Source organism: Halichoeres trimaculatus, unplaced genomic scaffold (assembly GCF_033239565.1).
Source record: "Halichoeres trimaculatus isolate MK-OKI-2021-1 unplaced genomic scaffold, fHalTri1.1 fHalTri1_scaffold_12, whole genome shotgun sequence".
NCBI classification, from domain to species: Eukaryota; Metazoa; Chordata; class Actinopteri; order Labriformes; family Labridae; genus Halichoeres; species Halichoeres trimaculatus.
The window spans coordinates 29,252,248-29,270,627 of NW_027437190.1; the positions used below are offsets into that span (position 1 = coordinate 29,252,248).

The 18,380-nt window shown below is 38.8% G+C and overlaps 1 protein-coding gene across 1 annotated transcript in view; it reads left to right on the forward strand.

The window, feature by feature from the left end:
- The window catches only part of thsd7ab (thrombospondin, type I, domain containing 7Ab), a 271,299-nt gene that overhangs the window by 139,685 nt on the left and 113,234 nt on the right, over nt 1–18,380 (forward strand). The window contains exons 8-9 of the mRNA XM_074683386.1: nt 2,579–2,773; nt 8,717–8,954. Of these exons, the coding sequence (XP_074539487.1) occupies nt 2,579–2,773; nt 8,717–8,954 (433 nt within the window). The remainder of the gene's footprint in view (nt 1–2,578; nt 2,774–8,716; nt 8,955–18,380) is intronic.

Here is an 18,380-nt window from a genome sequence, read left to right on the forward strand (position 1 = left end):
CCTCAGTCGTAACGTGAAAGCAACATGTTTCAATCAGCGTGTCATCAGCCTGATTTTTTTCTTTAACTCAGCTTCTTTGTGCTCTCCTTTCATTGAGCATGGATTTTTGGAAAGCTAAATCAAAACACATCATAAAGTTTGACTGATGCGGGTGAACCAACATCAAATTTTAAAGAGTTTGCTCGATGTTTCTTTGTACATCATGAGGCGATATTATGGTCTCATATCCGCTCCCTGAAAAGTAATTCTCCATTTCTTCCTTTGCTTTTGTATGAAAACATCAATATTAGGGTGATTCATCAAGAAGTACCAAAACACTTTGATTTACTGCCACAGAAGCACAGATGGTAATCTCTGATAAACAACTCTACCTGGAAACACAGATGGATTTTTACGTGTGCTCTCACTAAATCAAATTCAAAACCAGATGTTTTGGTTCTCACTGTTCACTTTGGACATATTTGGCTGCTTTATTTTAAATTCAACACCAAGGCCCAGAGTCATTTCAAACAAACACGGATGTTTGTTCCAATCACATTATCGAAAATTGAGTTTGGAAATGTAAAACAGTCTCAGATTTTAGGCCAAGAAACAAGACTCAAAGTCACCGAATGGAAGCACAGGCACCTGACTTGAGTTTAGCAAAAAGAGGTTCTTTATTAGAGTAAAAAACAAGGGTTTTAACAGGAAATCACAGGTAAAATAATCAAGAAAGTAAAAAAAAACTGACAGAACTACCAGAAATCTTGATAAATAGCTTGGATTCAAGACTCTGAAACCTGGAAAGTAACTTGACCTGACTTCACGAACAGGCACAGGACAAAGGGACAGACAGACTATTTTTACACAAGGTAACGAGGCACAGGCAGAAACAATGAGGGCAGGGAGCACAGTCACAAAGGCAGGAAACACATCAAGGCTGGAAGTGACATTGTATAAAACAAGGAGAGATACTGCATCAAAACAAAACAAGACGGAAAAACAAAAGGCAACAAAATTTGGGAGAAGTGTTGAAAAGAGAAATGTATAATGTCTCATCATTTATTTTAAGGTAAAACCCTTTAGTTTAGGCATGTAATAGGGGTCAGATTGCAGAAATATGTATGTACAATTTAGTTACACTGACACAGCCTCATTCCCATTGAACATTACGTTTCTACTTGGAGAAACAATTTTTATATAAAGGAAAATTAATTTTATGTAAGATTCAGAGAGTAATGTAATATGTGAAATGTATTTTTCAATTAGACCTGTCATATCGTAATGCTGGTAATGCTGAACTCAACCGAGCTTTCTTTGAGTTTGCCTCAGGAAAGGGGCGGGTCTTAAGCATAGTCTGTATAAAACATGGACGTAGTCTCTGCGATGCTACCCGTCTGTTCTTGAAACCGTGACATGAAGCCAATCCACATTTATTGTGGTGCCGACTGTGAGTTTCCTTTTGAACAGCTACAGGGCACTCAGCAGTCACGTGACCTGAGTTGTGTATCTAATTGGACTTTCAAACAATCCTAATAACTTCTTAACCATGGAGTTGGAAAAAAAAAATTCACAACCCGTACAGTGTGTACCGAAAGTGAAAACAGCTTTTTTGACCCAAGCAGTTTTTGAACCAGGCTGTAAATATGCTTTTTAATGCGGCACAAGTCCGATTTTATGGCTGGGTGCGTACGTGACTTTTGGTCTTTCTGCAGCTAGCCTCAGGCAGGTTCTCAATCAACAGCAATTTTTAGCACTTCAGCACAGGCTTCATTTTTACTGCACCGATGTTGCCTCTTGGTCTTATGCTGCGTTCCAACTGTACTTGAAACTAGGAACTCGGGAGTGGGAGTGACGTCAGAACTTGCCTTTACAGCAGTATTTCTGTATATAAACAAAGAATACTATTATATACATACGGCTGTTTTATCGCGACAAACACTAGTCAGAAATTCTAAAATAAAAAGAATCTAAGAGAAGCTTTATTACTGTTCACCCCCGAACTCGGAAATTCCTACTGGGAACTCAAGGTTAGTGTGGGTGCTCCGACTTTAAAGTTGGAAATTCCAATCTACGGGGGCGTTCCAGCTGGACGTTCCCACTCGAAACTCGTAAATTCCGACCTCTGAGTACAAATGGAACACAACAATAAGTCTCTTTGCAGAGAGCCACAGGGTGCCCGTCTGTCATCATCAATGCCAGCCATGCCCATATATGGGCAACACTTCTGAGTTTGATAACTTTGGGAACAACATTAAAAAAAAAAGAGGATGTCATCCCCAGTACATGTGTGCTGATAGAGAAATTGACTGATCAGCTGTTTTTGAACCAAGCTGTAAATATGTTATTAATACTCTGAAAATCAGCTCATTTGGCTTGGGACTACAGGAACGCTCAAAGAACTGCAAATTTTAGCACTTTCACTTTCAAGACCTGTTTTTGATTCAACTTTTTTACATATCCTCTGTATAATAACTGTAGGAGCAGGAAATAAAAAGCTCTTGCTGAACTTGTCATAAGTAACAACTTTAAACTGACCTCAGTGTCTTTGACTCCTGCTAACTTTTGATCATGTTATCTCACTTCCATCTTTCCTCAGGAGAAGAGGTGGAAAGAGATTTGTGCTCGTCCACCCCAGTTCCAGACCCCGTGCCATGCGAGGTGCCTTGCTCCAGGGACTGCGTGCTCAGCGACTGGACGCCCTGGTCCACCTGCTCTCAGACCTGTTCCAGTAAGACCATAGAGGGGAAACAGATGAGGACCCGCTCCATCCTGGCCTACAACGCCGGGGAAGGTGAGCCTCCACCTGCCAGGCAGCCTCCTGCATCATCTCGTATGGAAATGTATGCAGATGAGGCCTGGATATTGGCTTAGTCATGGCCTTTCAAGTTCGTCCTTTGCTGTCACTCAGTGAATGTGTGGATTTCACACTTGTCTGCATGTGCATTTGTCCTTATCTCGAACAGTCTGCTTATCTGTCCTGGTGATTATTTCAGTCGGTCTGTCTCCTCGCCTGACACTCACTTTTTATCTGTTTCTCACATCACTTCTCTGCATATGCTTGTTCTCACAGCGTGTTCGTGTGTGTGTGTCTATTTCTGTGTGTGCGCGTGTGTCCCCCTCTTTGTCACGTCTCCAAACATTTTCTGTCTTATCTGAGTGTGTTTTCCTCACAGTCACTGCGATGGTTGTGGCCTGGATCACAGTGATGGAGGGTAACATTTGTAATTAAAGCTAGCTTGTAGCAGTTTTAGTCCTCTAGCTATGTGTCTACATGTAGAAAAAATAAATTGTTAGCTTGTTTTCACTTCTGAAAACTACATTATCATAACAGCTTTAGGGAGACTTGTAATTGATTTAGAACATACCCGGCGTGCTGTAATATGAAGTCAGGCCTTGTTGGCCATGTGTGAAGTAGCGTGATTGTGTAGCTGTTTTTAGCTGCTCTACCGTAGAGAAAGTTCATATTCTGCTTATCTCACCTGTCAAATTAACAAACTTTATATCCTTATTTATCAAAGGTCTGACACGGGTGCCAAAGTTTCCAGAACTTTTTGGTAAATCTTTGATGTTAGACTAGAAATATAGAAGTCATACTTGTCGTAGCTTCAGGAAACAATGTTAAACTTTAGTCTGCTCTCTGTTCACACACACATCAACTGTTTGAGCACACACAGTCGAGAACAATGCCTGTTAGAAGCTTTGTGTCTTCACTACAGGTTCCCCCTGCAGAGTAGATTATCTGATTAGATTTAGAGCTCCTTGGCAGATTTTTCTGCTGCTGTCTTGCATATTAATAAACTGAGAAAAAATAAATAGTTTCAACTACAGCAGCTACTCAAAGCGTTAAGATACAGTTAGTATTCATCACAAACCACCATAGGAAAGTCTGCAAATGAATGCATTACTAAGTTTGACTAATATCTTTTCGCTTGTTAATTACTCACCTTTTAAGCAAAACTTCTCACATTTTTTGGGTGATGATTGTTTTGGGACCAAGTGCCTCTTACTTTTTGAGAGCTGTCAGCTGAACAACATTCGAGATGCGTGTTAATTAGTCACACTGGATGCTGTTTTCCCTGACACTGATTCCAAAATCTCAACTTAAGCATTGGCAGATCCTGGGTATCTCCTGAATCCGAACAGAACATGTCAAACCTAAGATTTAAGCTTTAAGATTAAATCATTGTCATGTGCTGATCTTTGTACTTTTTTTTCTTATGTAAATATGTCAATATTAATTTTCTTTTTAAATTTATTTTCTACATTTCTAAATTAATAATCTTATTAGTATGTTTTTTTTTTATCAACATTGCATTTATTGCTCTTTTTCTGTGAGCTGCTGTGGCAAAAACATGTCCCCCTCAGGGCTGCAGAAGGCTGCAGAAGGCTGCAGTCCAATTGATACATGTCTCAAAGCGATAAAATAGAGTATTAATTATTTACACTGCACATTTTGTCATGTAGGAAAGATGATAACATCACAATGGTCAGATATTTGGGCTTTTCAAGTTGACTTGATGATTCTTGATGTCAAATCATGCTCTGAGCGACATGAAATAAATGCTCCACCTTACAATTTCCAGTAGCTGTAAAAAAGTGGCCGTACAGTGAGACGGGTACAGCTATTTTTATTATTTTAAATCTAACTACTGTAGTTACTATGCAAAGACAATCTGTCGCTTCTTCTCCTGACAAATAAACATCCACATGTCCACTGGTGACATCATAATTCTCACATTTACTACATTCATGTAAATTCTTCTCACTAACAACGCCAAATTCATGGTGTTTCCACTTCCTTACAAGAACTAGTGTCTCAACTCAAGTATTATCTGATCAAGTGTCGTCCACTCATACTCAAGCATTGTCGCTGTCATATGCTCCAGTGTTGTCCACTGAAGCAGCGTCTGCTTGTGCCCATATCATTGTCGTCTACTTTAGTGTCTTCACATGTAGTTCTCATGCAAAAGATTTTTACACATATGTGTGAGTAATCTACTAGAAAACTGCTCATATAGCAGCAAAAGAAACTAAACAATCATCCAGGCTGTAGCCAGATCTAACTATAAATCTTATCGAAGAAGAAGTTTGAAGCCAATTTTCAAAGGTAGACAGAGTGTCTCTACTGGACTCCAACTGGTAGATGATTCGGATAGAGAGGAGCTGGATCCTTCAAGGCTGACCCTCCCATATTATTCCAACAAACATAAGTACAAAAATAAATTTTCTAGATAACCTTCATGGATTTTGACATAATAGTCATGCAGTTTTTCTAGCTACAATGCTTGCAGTGCCTACTGTTTTGCCGAAATTCAGTATGTAGTAGTCACTATGTGGAAACTTGCAAAATCAGCTGTGCACCAAAAATCCCTGGATGTCCTTCTGATCCAGGAAAGTTTCCCACAATGCATTGCGCTAACACCATTTGTATATGCAGGTGGCAGGTTTTGGTGAATTACTGCCATCTACTGGAATGAGTTGGCATTACAACTACAATACAACAACACTAACGTCAGATGGTCCGTGAGATATAAGTGAAGTGATGCGAAAGAAACGCAAGTAGATCTTGCCACTCCCAGCTATAAAGGAGGCGTTGACTTCTTCAAATTCATTATAGCCCATAGAAAACACTAATTTGCTTTTTTTACACCATACGTGGATTATGTAGAGGTGGTTTTTCCATCAGCAGCAAAAATAAAAATCCCTTCCAGATTTATTTTCAACAAACAAGATAAGACTTGTGATGTAAGATTAAAAATCAAAATGTGAGGATTCTGCTATGATATGATCAATAAAATAACTAAAATGCCATAATCTACCCAAAGTTTGTGTTGTACGTTTATAATAAAAGCAAAATAAAATCCATCACCTGTAGCTAAAGAAAGCCAGAGTAGTGTACTACAAAACAGACCCAACAGAACAGTCATAGTAGGCAGTTTGGAAAACAACCACAAAGTTAACATTTCACTCCTTGCAAGTATTATTATTATTATTATTATTTTTAGCTTGTTGTTGATATTTGATCAGTACATCACACTCTGTAACACTTAGTATTATATTCAGGGCAAGATGAATTTAGATGCCAGTTCTGGTTTAGGATCAGGTTTCTTGCTCCAGCTCTTTGTGAATAATCCTGCAAACACATCTAAATGACTCACAGCTGCCTTTGCTTGTTCCCTCATCATGTGGCGTGTGTTTCCTGAAAGCTGATTTACATTGTCCCCATATTCCACCGTACTGCGTTTCTGGGTCATTGTTCAGCAGCAGCTCATTTGAGGCACTGTGTCATGCGAGTATTGAGACCAGCATGGGCCTGTTGTTAGTCAGCTGTGCTGGCACGGCACCGTCAGCAGAGAGGAAGTCATTCTCAGTAACCATTAGGTTGAGATTTGTCTGAGCTGGCAGTCTGTGATTCTGGCCCTACAGTGTAAACACGGTCGCTCATTATGGAGCTGGATCTCTGTCAACCCCAGCAGAGAAATACAGGTGTGGAGGACTCGCTGTCCCGCAACGCCTCTCCATCTCTTCTGAAAGCCCCTAAGTGTCGGCAGTTACTCTAAACCGGTGAGGGCTTTCTCAGTCCATCGACCCAACAACTGACTGACTGACTGACTGCGAGCTGCCTCGCAAGAGAAATGAGAGAGAGAGGGGAAGGCACAAGCACAAGGGTTATTCTGGGAAAGAGAAAACAATAAACAGAGGTTGTACAAACCAGAACAGGGCTCTGAGAGTCTGACCTGCCACTCACTGCTGCAGTCAACAGGTCCTCTCTCCAGCATATATATGAGCCAGGACACCAAAATATGAGCATGAGAGGAGAATATAGAAGCTGCAAAAACAAATACAGTAAAAAGATTTTTATTTGTACTGCACCTTCTAAACAGGAGGGAAAGCTCAGAGTGCGACTCACAAGTTGAGAAGGAACAGAATAGATCAAAACAGGCAAACTAAAACTACCAAAAACAAAGCGCCACTTTGCTTTCAGGAGAGTAATCACACAAATGATAAACAAAACAGGCTTCAAATAGCTGAAAAAGGTATTTCCTAAGAATAATGGAATCTGTAAATGGTGTAGAAATCACTGAAATGTGTAAAAACAACACAAAATAAAAAAGAAAAGGAAAACAAAGGGAGGGGGAAGGTAGTCAGAGAAAATATCAAATTAATATGTTCTTAGTTGTACTTTTACTGTGGCATTGTTTGTATCTATTAAAGAGCTAGTGAGGAAGTGCAAGAATTTATGTTTTTATATCTTTTTAATTTTAAAGGGGCTGTGAGGTGTTTGAAAGTGATTGTGAAAAGCTTGATAGTCATCCACACTTTAAAATAAGATTATCAGCGCCATTATTGTTGGTTACAGGTTATTTTAAATTGCTACTTCTTAGCTTCCAGTTTGGGTCGTCCAGGTACGGATTGATCAGCGGCATGTCAAAGTCTCTATGACAACAAACATGCTGGCTGATGAAGTTCAGTAGTGAGAAGAGATAAAACACACAAATCTGTGTTTTTCTCTGCTGAAAATTTCTGTGATTAATTTTGTAGTGATGGTGGACACTGGAGCCAAACTGTCAGACAGAAAAAGGACAGAAAAGCAGAAGAAAGATAAACAGGAGAGTAAAACAGCCCGAACTAAAGGCTAATTAGCCAGGCTGCCAATAGCCATACGTGTAGCGAGCTACTATAATGTCTGCTTGATGTAGTGTTTCAAACTGTAGTGCTACGTAACTGTAATGATAAATACCTTACCTGGGTGCGTTGTGTCGAGTAAAAAAATGTCTTAAAGAAAGCAAATCTGTTTCGATCTGATCTCTATTTAAATCCAAAACAAACACACACCTCACGAAAAGTAATTAACGACAGTGCGCAGAGACATCGGGCCACAAGGTGGCGAGGGAGTGCGAAGCGCTAATTAGCCTTTAGCTCAGGCTGTATCACTCTATAACACAGAGGCTAAACTGTTCGTGCTAATGTTCATACCAACCCACAGTCAGCAGTTATTCTGCAGTGGTCTGTTCAAATGAGAGTCTGTCAATAAATGACGAGTGAGGTTACGTTAGCTCTGATTGGTAGATGACTGACAGGACATAGCTAATCAGGATTCACTAACGTTACACATCACAGACATGTCTTAGAGCACTGGGCTGCTAACTGCACTAAATATAAACAGCTACTAAACTACTTACAAACTGACAGTGTTTACTTCACGTTAGCCTACAGATACGTCGGAGCACCGGGCTAACATATAGCCGGCTGCTTCAACATTCGCTTGTTGACACATTTCAAACGCTATATACTGATAAATACTGTACCTCTGCACGTTGTATCCAGTAAAAAGTGGTCTTAAAGAAATTTTGTTTCAATCTTACCTCTATTTAATTCCAAAACAAACACAAGCCTCACTAAAAGTAATTTATAACGGTGTGCAAACACTCCAGGCCACAAGGTGGTGGAGTTTAGCTCCTAATTAAAGGCAGTCCCTTCGATTTGCAGGGCGTGGTTTGAAATAAAGGCATGTCTCAAATAGAAGCCCATAGATGTTCCCTCTTTACTGACTCATTTCCTTTTCCTTTCCCCTCAAACACAATCCACATCAACATTATTTCAATGATGGGAGCCTGAAAAATTACAACTGGTGCATCATTACCTTCTGAAATTACATCCATATCAGGAAGCCGTTGTGTGTTTTCACCCGTCTCTCTCAGATTCTCACTATCTCTCTGTTCGGTATTCTCAGGTGGCGCTCTGTGCCCCAACAGCAGCGTCCTCCAGGAGGTACGGAACTGTAACGAACACGCTTGCACGGTTTATCACTGGCAGACGGGGCCTTGGGGGCCCTGCACCGACGACCCCTCTGCCTCCTCCCTCAACGTCTCGACGGTTGTTCGCAGCCGCCAGGGTCCCTGCTCCATGGGGATGCAGACTCGTAAAGTTATCTGTGTCAGAGTCAACGTGGGACAGGTGCCACCCAAGAAGTAAGTGTGTTTTCTTCGTACTTCCCGCCTCTCTTAAGTGCTTGTTTACATTTCCACTACTCCTATAGTGGTTGTTTCCTGCCTCTCTGATTTGAAGGTGCTTTTAACCGTAAAATCAGCTGCAGAAGTGTTGTGTTGAAATGAAAATTGCTCACCTCTCAGAACGAAACCACTGGCTTTGAGAAGTGCTCTTCAATCATGTGCCATCAAGATCCAAGAGAAGGGACATTTTGGTTTCAAAGAGACCTCTACTACAGCTGATTTTCCTGATTTGGACAGCTTTATCTGAAATGAAGAAGCTAATCAGTGAAATCTCAACCCGCACTTCGAAGAAAAGAGGAGCGGGGGAGCTTCAGTTGTCTTTTGATGTGTGAAATCATTTGTTGAAGAGCCCCTTTTTGTTCTGGCACGTTGCTTGATGAACACAGAAAAGGGTTACATTCATTCTTCAAACGAGGATTGAAAAATCTTTCCGTACTCTTCAGGGAAACACGGATCTGTGAGCATCTGCTGGAGAATGGAAAGAGCCTTGATTTGATTTTGTTTGTTTGTTTGTTTGGAGGGACATCAGTAGTAAACTTTCCAGAGCATGATTGAATGAAAAAATGCAGATTTATGTGTGACATTGGAAACAAAGCGGGATTAAAAAACAAAAGAGAAGTCAGGAGGTTTGAGCAGACGCACGAGAGAAACAGAAAGGGAGTCAGAGACACAGACATGTAGCCGTTTAAGTAAGCAGAGCACACTCCACGTGAAGTTAACACCCAGCTCCTATCTTCCCTTCACAGACGACCACAGATAAATAAATAATCTCGCTGTCCCTGAAAGGCTAATTAACCCTGCAGTTTTGGGCGCTGGTAATTTCTCATTGATGATAATGACAGTAATTAAATGGGATTGATACTTTAAGGCAATTTAATCATGAGGCAGATGAGCGACGAGATGTTTGCGGTGAGCTCTGAAGACCACATGGCATGAGGCGGATTCAAAACACGCCGTCAAGTTCGCTTTAATGTCTGTGAGAAGGTTCAGCTCTGGCACTGACAGATTCACTCAGCGACAGAAGATAGAAAAGTAAAACGCTTTTGTCCAGTGGCAGAGTCTTTTGACGTTTCATCAGTGACTGGAAACGATCCAGTTTGAACAGAGATGACATTTAAGAAAGCCAAATGTCAAGTTAGACTGGTTACAATGCAAATTTTACACATCTGTGGAACAAGTTTGGCCTTTTACAAAGAATTAATCCTTCAAATATAGAAATGTCCTGTTAACAAGAGAAAGCCAAGTTACAGGTATCTTTAAAGTAAGGCTGTCAGATAACAATTATATTTAATTACAGAATTTCAATACTTTGAAGCACTTGATCACATTTGAAATACCTTTTTCAAAGCAGTTCTTGAAGGTCCACAGTGTCTTATTCGACGGCATTTATTTAACAGACGAGATAGAAATGGAAACTGATATTCTTCAGTATATATTAGTTTGTGTATCCATACATGTGCAAATAGTTTTTTTAGTCTTTTGCACATTTTTGCTGAAAATTTGACACCGTACTTTAACCTAGGGATTTTTTTTTGTTCGGTTTGACACAAACGATGTATTCTACTGACTTGTCAAATGCATTGTTGGTAACACTTAACTTCAGAGGTCTGCAAATTTTATCACACTTAGGTTATAATTAGAGAAAGTTTTTTTCATATTTCATTGAAATTGCCTTCATGAGAATTTGGTGAAAATTAGCACATTACTTCTGTCCAGATTCTGTTATGCAGTGTGCTTGTACTCACAGTGTTTATCACAATCAGGTAATTTACAACCCCACTCTGGGTGAACATCACATCTGAAGCCTTCATTTGTATCATGTTAAACATTATAGGCCTAATAATCAAGGTTTATCATTTTACATGTGATCTCAATTATGCACTTAAACAAACTATTATTATTATTATTATTATTATTATTATTATTATTATTATTATTATTATTATTATTATTATTATTATTATTATTTATTCACTTAACATTTCAAAGGTAATTATCAGAGGAAACAACGAACCTAACTTCTGTTTTCAAGAACTAAGCAGCTATTTATCACCTGCTTCTCTGGAAATAGCAGAAACGTTGGGATGCTTCGAAAAACATTTTGTGGTGAGTCGTGATTTAATTTTAAATGACATATTTGCTAATCGTCACTTTCTTATCTTCAATTTGGAGTACATTTCAAAGAAACTGAAAAAAAGTGACGTACTAATTGTGACTTGCAACAATAAATTTGGACATTATTTTAAAGAAGTTATGTGCTAATTCTAAATAAATAAGAAAAAAAAACTTTGTCTAATTATTACCTAAGTGATGAAATTTGAGGACCTCTAAAGTAAAGTGTTACAGCCTTGACGTTTTTTATATATCACTGCAGGAAAAAGAAGTAGCAGCAGCAGAACTGCAATGTGCAGCAGGGTCAAAATGGCATTGCTATACAATTTTTTTATACACTTAAATGTGCCTTGGTGAACCAGTTTATATATTAGTAGTAGATAAAAGACAGTCTATTCCTAATATAAACAAAATATTACAGGTGCTGTATCTCTGATTAAACTAACATTATACCCAGTTTTAACAGATTCAAACATTTTTTTTTCCAAAAGGTCCACTTGCAATGAAATCATTTGACAATGTAAGCATGTGTGTCTAAAAATATCTACAAATAAACCAAGCCTAAACTGAAGATGTCTTAAAAATTCTAAAGTCAAATAAGTACTTCCTATAAAAACACATTTTGGATATAACACTTCACTAAATGACTACTCAATTTTGGAAAAAAAAAAAAAAAAAAAAGTCGATCAAATATTCAGTTTGATTTTTTTCTCTTTCTACCCTTTTTGGATGTTTTTGGATTTTATTGGAAGGTCAGCTCAAGAGGGACCCCAAAATGTGTGGTCTGAACTTGAACTGCAGCAACAAGGACTAAAGCCTCTGTACAACATAACAGTAGTTAACCAATAATTTATACCATGACTAGTGAGAGTTAAAAGGTAAATGTAGGAGATTTCAAACACATAAAACTGATTTTTGATTGATTTTTTAATAAAAACAAAGGTAAAGAGTTAAGTCCTTGGTATTAAAAACCACATTAAGGAACACAATTCATTGTTGGTTTTGAGAAATGTTATGTAATATGGTGAGAAATGAATTGAAAATATTTAACAGTGTGTTCCCTAACTGCTATCTGTGCAGCTGATTAACTGTTATTTAATTAGTTTTCAAGTTTTTAGATAAGTACTCCAAAGTATTTTGATTCAGTCCCTGCTGACAAAGACAGGAAAGGTCCCATGATGAAACTGCAGAGTTAAATTTCCACCTTTCTTCCTTCTGCTTTAATTCAGCACCAGTAAATTCTCTCCTGCTCTGTTACACCTCCCAGGAGTCGTTATCATTGAGGAAAGGATGGGTTTATAAATTATTAAAAGGGTCAGGGGTGTGCTGTGTACTACAAGGTAAATGTGATTCATAGAGAGAATCACATGATCCAATGAAGATTAATGTCCAGTTCACTGATAACTGTGTGAGCAGCTGACCCACAGTCTGCTGCAGCTCTTATCAGGCTGCAGAGGAGAGGTCCCCGTCCAGGATGTCTTTTTATCACCGCCATTTTTCTTTTTCAGTCCACTCTGGAAAAATCTGAGGCAGAATCCTCAGCAGGTTGGAGTACAGGAGAGGTGGTGGTGTGGAGTGACGGCATTGAATAAACGACAAGAAGAGGTTTCAGTCCATTTGCCTCCATTACCTTTTGTCTCTGCAGGTCGATAAGTTTGAATAATCAAGTATCTCCTGTAACAAGGACAAAAGAACATGGTGTAACACTAATGAGCAATGAAAATGAGATGTTTAACCAAAGTGGACTCCCATCATGCATCTGCTCACCCTCTCAGAGGGAGGTTATTGTTATCGACCTCAGCAGAGTCTGTTTGGATTTGGGGTAATGAAGGTTTTGTCAGAAGTTGTTTGACATTTTCAACCTGAGTGCCATTTAACAGGGGATTGGATGTGACCTATCCGACATGCTTTTATTTTGATGCCTTTTGTTGTTTGTGTTGTTATTGATTCATATTTTGCTGGTGATGAATGGATTAAATTATAATTCCTAAGATCTTTGTGAAAAAAACTCCAAAACTTTTTCAATCAAACACAAATAATCAAAATATCCTATTTTCTTCTTTCTGGATAAATTATTGGGCATATTTTATATTAAATGTAAAGTTTTCATATTTTTCTGCAGTTATCAGGATTAAAATGCTAAAGTTAAAAATGATCCTTTTGAGCCCAATTCTGAGTGGAAAAGTCAAAAGGCTTTAAATTTGACGTAATCGAGAAGCTGTGTGGGATTAGAAACCCAGAAACTGGTGACTTCATGGACTGTATATTAAAATGGGCAACATAAGTGTTCACCAGCTGTGAAGCCAAATGCTTGAGAGCTCCCCCTACTGACTGGTGATCAAACTTGAATTTTAAAGCTAAAATTACTTGTCAAATAAAAAGTCTCCAAAACATTATTTCTGTCATGATAGACTTTCTGAAGAAAATTATCTAAGAACACAACAACCTCAATGTATTTTCATTTTAAAATAAGGAAGGCCAGAAGCATAATACAAGTAGTCCTCATGTTACAAATGAGGTGAATGGACAGATAGGGTTTTAAAAGTCAAGAATCAGGCAAGTCTGGGAGTCCCCAAAAGCCATGTAGCAAAAAACAACAACAACAAAAAAAAAAATAATAATAAAAAAAAAAAAACAGAAACTGCTGGCACATTTTTTTTTCATGTTTTTATTTTTCTTTCTATATATTTTATATACTTGCCATACAGTGATGGGTATACATGCTATTTTTAGTATTTTAGGAGCCATCTTATAATAATAATAATAATAACAACAACAACAATAACAATAACAATAACAATAACAATAATAATAATAATAATAATAATTTTATTTGTATAGCACTTTTTAAAAACAGCAGTTTTCAAAGTGCTTTGACAGCCAGGACATAAAAACAAACACAAGCTTCAAACAGGCAAAAAAAAAAAAGCCTTGACCCATATAAACACAGGAAATAAAAGAGCCATTTAATGAAATGAGAGCATCAGGACCAAGACACTGAAAACATCAATAAACAAGAAAAAGAAAAAGAAAAGAGAATAAAAAGGGGTTGGGAGCAGAGAACAGGACAGCCAGTATGAAAAGACAATGTTAAGAGTGTCAATAGAATAATGATAAAAATAATAATAAAAGTGATGATAAAATAGTGAAAAAGAAATAAAGAAAATAAAATAAAAAAGTCAACAAGACATCAAATCCAAGGAAAGATAGAAATAAAAAAGACAGAAGATAAGAGACAAGATAAGGGACAAAAAGACATATATGGCAATAATTTAACAGAAAACTAAGATGTCAGTCTGTGATCACATGACCTCAATGTCCAGAATGTAGACCAGGATTGCAAGGGGGTAAAAAAAAATCCTGAAAATTTCTAGAGACTTTTCAAGGGCATTTAAGTTTGAGAAATTTGGAAATATTCCAAACTGTTTTACTAAAACTTACTTGATGTTACATCCTCCTTAGGTGGTGCCTTTAGTGATCTTGTGGGCATCATACACAGTGCATGAAAGCAGTGTGGCTGCAGCAAAGTGCTGCTATTAGCCAAAACTGTGCTACAATATACATACCCTAGCTATATTTAAGTCCCCCAGTGTGTAGACTGTACTTTATTTGGATACACTTGTGTCAATACGCAAACACATGGTGCAGAAACTCTAAACTATGTGGAAGAAACACATCCTGTTTTAGAACCATATTTTTATATTTAATAGTCAGATTGTAGCTATGTAAGTGAAAGCACTGAAGTTTCATTCCATCAATACTTGGACTCAGAAGATCCAGTACATGGTTAAAATCCAGGGTCATACAGATGTACATCAAGGAAAACAGATTTGATTTCTTGCTTAAATATCCAGAAAATAACTGGATACCTGGATAACTGTTAGGTGTTCAGCAACTCGCCCACCTTCAACAAGATTGTGTTTGTTTTTCTGCAGTTGAGACATTTGATCCCATGATTTGTTTTGTTTGCCGACTCTGATTTGATTGTGGGAAGGAATTTGGAAAAACATCCATCAAACACATCAGAGCGGTGTTGTCCGCTTTGGTTCGGAACGAAGAACAACAGTAACACGTCTCATCACAGCCTCCGTTTCTCTCTGCCTCCAGGCTGAGGAATGAAAACGACTGATACTCTGAGTGCTGTCAGAGAGGACTGTCTCTGCTCAGACTGTTTGGTTTCTTTTCACCTGCCCTCAGTCTGTTGGCGCTCTCCATGGTGCTGAAAACTTCTTTCAGTCTAACTTTGCCTGTACACAACCCCAGCTATGCCTCGGTGTCCATGTTGATGTCCTTTTGTAAGTTCTCTGACTGTTGTAACCCTTCAAACATGTTGTTCAAAGTCTGGAGGTGGATTTTCCTCAGGGCAGGTTTTATGGCAGGTGTCCAGTATCAGGCTGTTCGCCAGGATGTTCTGTTTCATCGCTCTGCAACAGAAAAGAGTTCTCAGGGTGTAGAACACTGCTCTTATAGTTTATCCGTAAACACATAAAAGTTTTAGTTGTTGCCAGAACTATCTCTCTCTTAAACACACACACACACACACACAGACTCAGAGGGGACATAAAATAACCCCTTAGTGGGAAATGACTTTGACTCTTTCACTTGCAATGACAAACACCGCCACCATGATGGTTTCTATTAGCTTGATTGCTAATTATCCACATTTGTCAGCTATAAAGGAGGTCTGGCAATCAGTGATTTGATAAGCAAGTTTTCAAAGCAACATGACACAATTAACTGAGCCCGGAGAGGCCAAATCATCTCTACTTAACATGCATGAGTATTGGTCTTAATAAAAAAACAGGATGAAAACGTATCCCTCGCTCGATTAATCTGCTGTTCCCAAAACACTTCATCACAGACATCACTCCTTCAATCTGAGTCACATAATGAGACACTTTTAATCTTAATCCTACTGTGACTTTCCACCTGCTCATGAAACTTTAATACTGATTCCTCTGTGTGACCACCAGCAGCAAGCAAAACCATCAAGACGAGTATCGACTTTTTCCTTCTAGTTATTTTGAAATCCTGTAGCCATCGCCTCACGGCCGGTGTCTGCAGAGGAAAGATTCCTGTCCTTATCAAAGCACTGGGGCCTCATGTTAAAAATGATCAGACACAGAAAAGGGTTGTGAAAACCCTGTAATTGCTTCAATTTCAAAATAAAACAACAAAGGGAAGGAAATTGAGTTAATTTGTTGGTTTGTAGCTGAAAATCAGTGAGGTACTTCTTTGTGAGACAATTCCTTTTGAAGTCATCTCTGAAGAATAAACTTCTCATGATCAACACCTTGATAACATCTTCATGATATCAGAGGAACAGTTTCAGATTCTTCATTTTAAGAGCAGATTTTCTTACAACTATTTGAGAGGGAACATACTGTTTAAAGGTCTCATATTCTGCTCCTTTTCTACAGTTTACTATGGATCATTGATGTCTTCATGAAATGGTAGTAACATGTTGTGGTCCAAAAAGCTAATAAATCAAGCACAGCAGCATTTTTTTTAGGCTCTCATAGCCCCTCTGTTCAGAACGCTCTGATTTAGTGGGCGTGGCCTTCATATGTAAATGAGCCACCGCTGATACTGTCCCTCTCTTCAGCGTCACTGAGAGCGGCGACATGAGCTCTGAGTGCACAATGTTTTGAAAACAGCCAAGCTCGTTTACTGTAACATTACAAGCTAAAACAACAGGCTAACCACAGCTAACGTTAGCATCCTGAAGCTAAAACATAGATGGGGGGACCAGTCAGGTCAGACTTGCTCCTGATTGGTCAAAAAAGGGAATCACTGACGTCAGCAAATCCTTGTCTGGATTCTCTTTTTTATATATGGGCTGCGTGGTGCAGTGTCACAGAAGAAAGTTCCTGATTCAAATCCCCAAATGCACAGTTTGCATGGTTTTCTGTGGGTACTCCGGCTTTCTCCCATGGTCTAATACAGGGGTTCCCAAACTTTACTATGCCAAGGCCCCCAGACAGCATTTGCTTCTGGCCGGGGACCCCCTTTGGGAACCAACAGACAATGCTTCAGAATATGTAAAGAAATGTATGTATGTATGACAAGGTGGATTACTCCTTTCTAGACAGAGGAAGAGCCTCAAAGTTCAGTTTAGTTTTTAGATAGCTTAACTCATTGGTTGCCAGCCGTTCCCAAAGCATCTTGAACCATCTTTCAACACCCAAATAATATTGTTTTCTATAACTATGTCAACGCCAAAACTACCTAAGAAGAGTGGACTCTCTGCTTTTATGTCTCTCTTTCTGTTTTTGATCCAAAAAAAGGGCAAAACATGCTTTTTTTGATCACGTTCATCTTGAGCGCTCCATCCTTTGATCCTCTCCATGATCTCCATCATCTTTTGTCACGATCACACCACTCTATCTCTCTGAACCATCGCCACACATCCTCAGTTGGAGCGTGAGCTGCCTGAACTTTTCTGACTTGCAGCGTCTCTCTATGTCTCTGTCATCTCACATCTTCTCCTCATATCCATGCTGATCTCTCATCCGTTTCTCAACCACAGTAGTTTACGAGCATGATTTTGATTGACAAGCTCTGCCCAGACCCTTTCCTCCCCCGCTGAAAAACATAATTTACTTAATGGTTGCAATGGAATTGGCGTCTACAGACGTCATTGGCAGTCAGTGAGTTAATAATGGGCGCTAACCGCCAGGTCAACACGGATCATGACATCATCATGCCAAAGTTACAGCTGTCACACGAGGTGCAGTTAGGTACAGTCTGAAACGTGTGGACAAGGCACTAAAATGTTTTGAATGTGAATGTAAGAATACATTAAAAAATAATTAAATTCTATTGTTTCCTTTCCCTCCAATTTTCTGAGGCCCCCCTTGTCTCCTGGCGGCCCCCACTTTAAAAACCACTGGACTAAAAAGTTGCTTGTTTGTTATTTGCTCACTGTGAATGTGTCAAGGGTTTACCCTACCTCAATGGGTCCCAAAGTAGGGCTCAGGACCCCATGGGGGGTGGTTAAACACTGATAGAGGTGTTGCAAAATGCCTTCCTGAAAGAATTGGGATTTTTCATAAATGATTGTTTAAATATAAACCCAAATATGAGTTGAATTCCATATAAAACCATGCAAACAAAGTGTTTGATCTGCTTCCCACATTTTTTGTTGCCACTAGACCCCTGAGGCGACTGAATACAATAGAAGACAACATTACCGGTGGCAGCAGATTAATCTAGGAAAATCAGCAATATGTGCACAGAGGTAGTCTAATTTTCTACAGATCAGCCAAATTA